Raw genomic sequence first — 6,643 nt, 5'->3', positions numbered from 1 at the left:
TAAATACTATTTATAGTTTATTATGCTATTAGTAACCGTACAGTGTCTATATAGAAGATAAATAAATACTATTTATAGTTTATTATGCTATTAGTAACCGTACAGTGTCTATATAGAAGATAAATAAATACTATTTATAGTTTATTATACTATTAGTAACTGTACAGTGTCTATATAGAAGATAAATAAATACTATTTATAGTTTATTATGCTATTAGTAACCGTACAGTGTCCTTATAGAAGATAAATAAATACTATTTATAGTTTATTATACTATTAGTAACCGTATAGTGTCTTCATAGAAGATAAATAAATACTATTTATAGTTTATTATGCTATTAGTAACTGTACAGTGTCTATATAGAAGATAAATAAATACTATTTATAGTTTATTATACTATTAGTACTGTACAGTATTTTTATAAAAGATAAATAAATACTATTTATAGTTTATTATACTATTAGTAACTGTACAGTGTCTTCATAGAAGATAAATAAATACTATTTATAGTTTATTATACTATTAGTACTGTACAGTGTCTATATAGAAGATAAATAGATACTATTTATAGTTTATTATGCTATTAGTACTGTACAGTATTTTTATAGAAGATAAATAAATACTATTTATAGTTTATTATACTATTAGTAACCGTACAGTGTCTTCATAGAAGATAAATAAATACTATTTATAGTTTATTATACTATTAGTAACTGTACAGTGTCCTTATAGAAGATAGTAACTGTGAATATTATACCAGTTTAGTACTGATCTATTTTAGGTGAATATGTTCAAACTACTGGCGATATCATCCCAGTTGCCGTCAAGGTTCTTAAAGACAACCTGTCAATAGAGGTTCATAGCGATTTTGAAAGAGAAGTGAAAGCAATGGCAACGTTTGACCACGAAAATATTCTGAAACTACTAGGGGTTGTTTTGAAAGGTAAGTTTACGTCTTGGCGCTTGGTCTTGTTTTAATTTACAGACTTAGCATAATGTTAAACGTGACAAAACAAACTAATGTAAAATTGACTTTTCCTCAGATGATATGAGTTAAGTCTATGTCGATATATATATATATACTTTTTGTGCGTATTTGACTATTTTCTAATCAACGAAACTGTAGGAGACCCAAAGTGAAAATATTTCATTCAAAATCAAATTCGCAACCACAATGTGTTTCACACATTTTGCAATCAATAGAGGAAGAGAGAAGTTCTTGCCAATAGGATCTGTCTATACCTTGTTTTGTTGCTTCTAATAGTGAATATATATATATATATATACTTTTTGTGCGTATTTGACTATTTTCTAATCAATGAAACTGTAGGAGACCCAAAGTGAAAATATTTCATTCAAAATCAAATTCGCAACCACAGTGTGTTTCACACATTTTGCAATCAATAGAGGAAGAGAGAAGTTCTTGCCAATAGGATCTGTCTATACCTTGTTTTGTTGCTTCTAATAGTGAATATATATATAGTTACCCTCCCATTAAAGATACTAATACTAATTGTACTATATTTAATGCGACTTTTTCATGGGAGGGGGGATGTATAAGTGATCAAGTGTGGAATATTTGTATACTAGCATGATAATACAGATTAGTCATGAAGAAAGGTTTGTTATGTTTTCTTGAAATTTCGTCCTCCTGTTTTCATGGGATGCGCTATGGCCCATCCTGTGTATTATAGTTATACACATCCTTCTTTATTTATGGGATGCACTATGGCCCATCCTGTGTATTATATTATACACATCCTTCTTTATTTATGGGATGCGCTATGGCCCATCCTGTGTATTATAATTATACACATCCTTCTTTATTTATGGGATGCGCTATGGCCCATCCCGTGTATTATACTTATACACATCCTCCTTTATTTATAGGATGAGCTATGGCCCATCCTGTGTATTATATTAATACACATCCTTCTTTATTTATGGGATGCGCTATAGCTCATCCTATGTATTATACTTATACAGAGAGTATCCACAGTTCTAAAACGTAAAGTGCGTGTTATCCAAATACACTCAAGTTTGATTTCATTTCGCCAGTTTTGGTGTAAACCAAGATTCAGATTCTGCCAACAGAGGGTGCAAAAATGGCGACTGTTCAAGTCTATTGTTCTCGTTCAATTAACCACACTGGATCTAGAAACGAGTCATTGGACCGCATAAATTGGAAAACCTTTTTCTCCCTTTGTCAGAAGCAGTTAGTTTCTTGTTTCTTCGAACAAGACGTGATATCACCCCACTTTGCGCTTTTTGTTGTACAGAACTGTTATCCTGATACCGCTTGTCAATATATTAGACAATGACTGCACAGGTCACGTATGTTGGACGTTGCTGAAGTTGTCTTCCCATTCGTCTACGACACACAGTATTAATAACAAATTATTATCTTTCAGCCCATATCACTGAAGTTGTCTTCCCATTCGTCCACGACACACAGTATTAATAACAAATTATTATCTTTCAGCCCATATCACTGAAGTTGTCTTCCCATTCGTCCACGACACACAGTATTAATAACAAATTATTATCTTTCAGCCCATATCACTGAAGTTGTCTTCCCATTCGTCCACGACACACAGTATTAATAACAAATTATTATCTTTCAGCCCATATCACTGAAGTTGTCTTTCCATTCGTCTACTGTGAGTAATTTTGTTCTCGAAAATGTAATTTAGTTTCAGAGTCGCTAGCACTAACGCCGTCCTAAACGCAACTCGGTGTTTTACATAAGTCTGTTTCATATCTATTTTAGCGCAGAGCTACACTATGGGATATCTGCGATCTGTTCACCGCGGGAAATCGAACCCTGGATTTTAGGGTCGTGTGTATGTAAACTTACCGCTGTACCATCGGGGAACGTTTTATGTAACTCATGTATGTTTGTTTCTTCGGAGAATCTTGACGCTGTACCAGTTGTTAGTCACGTGGAATCCATCGGCTTTTAAAATACTTTTTACTCTAAACTATCTACACACCAAATTGCTTTTGGGTCCATGAATTTCTTGATTACAGAGTCCATAATAACATATAAATTACTTGTATTTTGTATTTATGGCAAAGCTACTAGATCTATCTGCCGACATCCTTAATTTTGAACGACTGACCTTACCATCCAACATCCAAGCTTAAGCGATTGGCTGTCACCTTTATAACGCACCCACAACTTAAAGTGTGGGAGATATTTTATGGTATCGCATGGATTCGAATTCGACTTCTCAGCTACCAAATCCGGAACTGTATCACAGGGCCAACCCGCGCTCTCATACAGTTACACACATACACACACAAATGTTAAAATAGAAATAAAAATACCATCGCTATTGCAATTAACCCCACTAGTTACTGTTGAGGTCCCATGTGTATTTCTACGTAGAAAAAATTAGTCCCACTAGTTACTGTTGAGGTCCCATATGTATTTCCACGTAGAAAAAATTAGTCCCACTAGTTCCTGTTGAGGTCCCATATGTATTTCCACGTAGAAAAAATTAATCCCACTAGTTCCTGTTGAGATCTCATGTGTATTTCCACGTGAAAATTAAACCCACTAGTTCCTGTTGAGGTCCCATATGTATTTCCACGTGAAAATTAATCCCACTAGTTACTGTTGAGGTCCCATATGTATGCATTTCCACGTGAGTTATTTCACTCAATATTTTGAGCTTTTCTTTACACGAGTGTTTTAATAGATTAAAACGTAGAATAACTCAGTGTGATGCAATAAGTGGTTCCCACCGGTAGCGAACGGCATAAAAACAACAACAAAGCAAATCAGTAATTTTAGGGTTAAAATGTGTATAAATACTCGCGCTTTTATGTACACATAATACGTTTAACAGAATATCAAAAATACATAAAACTTGAACGCATGATGGACATTATGAGGGGGTTATTTTCAGTAAAGTAGGGAGCGTGTCATATTTCGTGAAATGTATTGTTGCAGCAAAATGATAATAATAATAAATTGGATTTCTGGCTAGAAGAGACTTATTCAGAACACATACAGACACAGATCTTCCGCTCCATCTTGCTATATTAGAGATGGCCCATTGTATAGCTTTGTATTTAACAATAAACAAACACACAACACCATCTGTCTAAAGAGATAGATATCATATTACACTAAGACTGAAAAACTACTATGAGAGTAACGGAAATGAATACTAACTCAGCCAAGCGGATAGAACTTTTATTTCAAGGGTCTGTAAAAACTTCCGTTAGTTGATTACAAGTGATCTCTCCAGTTTCGACAAGTTGATTCGCTGAAAACCTATGCATATATTTCTTGTAGAAGCTGGTTCTGTTCCTTGCATGGTGTTCGAGTTCATGCAATATGGTGACCTCGGTGAATTATTACGAAACAATGACGTCTACATTAGACAGCCATCAAGCCGGCTCTGTAACAGCTTAACGCAGGTAAGTGATTGTTACAGGATGGTGGAGTTAGACGTTATCTGTGTTATCCAATGTAACAAAGTTTAATTTAAAGTAAGTGAATAGCATTTACAGCACCCTTCAGTACATACCAGCACTTAGCTTCTGAAGCATTTCTCCGGATCTGAGATCTGGAACATGTTTTGGGTTTCTTTTATATGTGATTTGAGCAAAGTCTTTTGATCAACAAACAAATTTGAAATAGAAAGCAACTTCCTTCGTTCTTTCAACCTGAGCTACTTTTGTAGATTAGTCCTCCAAGGCTTTATCATTAAACGAACTGGGCAGTTGTTGCCCATTTCAACTTTGTTCATCGTGTTTTGGGTTGTTGTTGTTCTAATCTAAAGGCGGAAATTATAGTTTTAAATCCGACCCGGTTCAATTGAGAATTAATATTTCACTGAAGCAGTCTGCCACATTTCTTCTCTCCAGCCCCGTTCTAAATATTTATCTTAATAACGTTTAAACTGTTATCTTCGAAGACTCAAAATCCCCATATACCGGTAAACATGTTGTTTTTTGTTTGTTTTTTCTAGAAATTAAGCGTTTGGTTTTTACTTTTTTATAAAGACTCGCGATTTTTCGTTGCAAATTAAAAAAGTCTTGCTAATTAGGAAGATTAAAAAAAAGTGGAATAAGATATGTAAACGCGTCTTAGAGCGTACAGTACGTTTTAGAACATACAGTAAACGCGTCGTTGGAGATATAATAAAACGCAACTTTGAACATACGAGAAATATATAAGAGCACATACAATGAACGCATCTTAGGACAGATAATATAAAATGTCACAAGACTATGAAATACTGGAATACGATAAAATTGTCCTTGGACACTTGTGTAAAATCATAAATAAATAAATACAGTTAAAACAACAATAACAGCAGGTATGCGTAGGTTGTTATTTTTAAAGGTGTTTACTTACTTACTGGAGTACATGTTAATGTTCATATTGTAAATCTTTTAATATGAAACATTTTTGAATCTTAGGTCGACCTTGTGCCAATTGCTACACAGATTGCTAGAGGCATGGCCTATTTATCTTCTCTGCACTTCGTTCATAGAGACTTGGCTACGAGGAACTGTCTGGTAGGGGAAAATCTGATGGTCAAGATTTCCGACTTCGGCATGTCACGTGATATCTACACTTGTGACTACTATAAAGTAAGGATAGAGATTTATTTGACAAGTTGTTTTGTTTTTCCAGAAATTTCCTTCCTGCCAGCCACATTCATGGTGAAGATAAACCAAGAAGAGAAATGAAACTTCTTGATAATAATTTAATATACCGAAAAATAAAACTATGTAGTAGATTGGCTTGCATTGATTTCAAGTTTTCAAACGATGATTAATCAAAGTCTATTTTACTCTCAACATTCTATGCTATGAAGCATTACATAAATTTTAAAAATTAAACATCGAATTTTTACATTGTAAATCCGTAAACTTACCGCTGACCCACCAGGAGACTGAAAAAAAATACAATCTTTGAAATTTTATACAATTCTTCGAATCATATACATTCGGAGTAAAAGACTTGGGTTAACCATGGTTTGAAGCCTAAGCCCATCGTCTGGACTTCTATTACTGAAAATATGTTTTTGATTGAAAACAAACTAAAACAAAACTTTTGATTGGCTGACCTTTTTTTAGCGCCAAGATGTACAACAGGCTTTCTGCGCTTTATCTGTCGTGGCAAGAATATAACTCCGAATTCTAGCGTTATAAACATTCAGGCACACCGTTGAGCCAAAGAGGACGTGAAACAACGCACGTTTGTAGTTATTTTACCTCAATTTATTCACATTTTTGTACCATTCGTAACTTTATACTATTTATTTATGCTTTTTTTTTGTACTTTGGAATAATTAGTTATCGGTCAAAAGTGTCGTTAACTAATGAAATAACGCAATTAAGTAAGAACGTAAGAATTCCAGTAATGTAAAAGGGGTACACGTCGTGTACCTAGTTCTCAGTTTGTATTTTTTTCCCCAATGGTTAAGTTTAGTGCCACTGAATATGTTTATTGACCCTATCGTCACGGGTCAAAGGTCATGTCATCGCGTTTGTTGACTTACATTCAAAATTTTATTGAACTATTATTTTATGAATTTATGTCAATGATTTTGGTATGAAATTGTAGACTATAATTCAAATTTTAGTATTATACATTAGTTAATTTCTTAATTTAAA

General features: G+C 33.7%; 1 protein-coding gene across 1 annotated transcript in view; it reads left to right on the top strand.

Moving 5' to 3' along the window:
• Positions 1-6,643, top strand: part of LOC106460473 (tyrosine-protein kinase transmembrane receptor Ror-like) — a 23,928-nt gene that overhangs the window by 9,273 nt on the left and 8,012 nt on the right. Inside the window, exons 2-4 of the mRNA XM_022387210.1 lie at positions 783-944; positions 4,308-4,432; positions 5,441-5,614. Of these exons, the coding sequence (XP_022242918.1) occupies positions 783-944; positions 4,308-4,432; positions 5,441-5,614 (461 nt within the window). The remainder of the gene's footprint in view (positions 1-782; positions 945-4,307; positions 4,433-5,440; positions 5,615-6,643) is intronic.

Source organism: Limulus polyphemus, unplaced genomic scaffold (genome assembly GCF_000517525.1).
Source record: "Limulus polyphemus unplaced genomic scaffold, Limulus_polyphemus-2.1.2 Scaffold777, whole genome shotgun sequence".
NCBI classification, from domain to species: Eukaryota; Metazoa; Arthropoda; class Merostomata; order Xiphosura; family Limulidae; genus Limulus; species Limulus polyphemus.
Note: the sequence above shows the minus strand (reverse complement) of the source record. Positions and strands in the feature narration are given on the sequence as shown.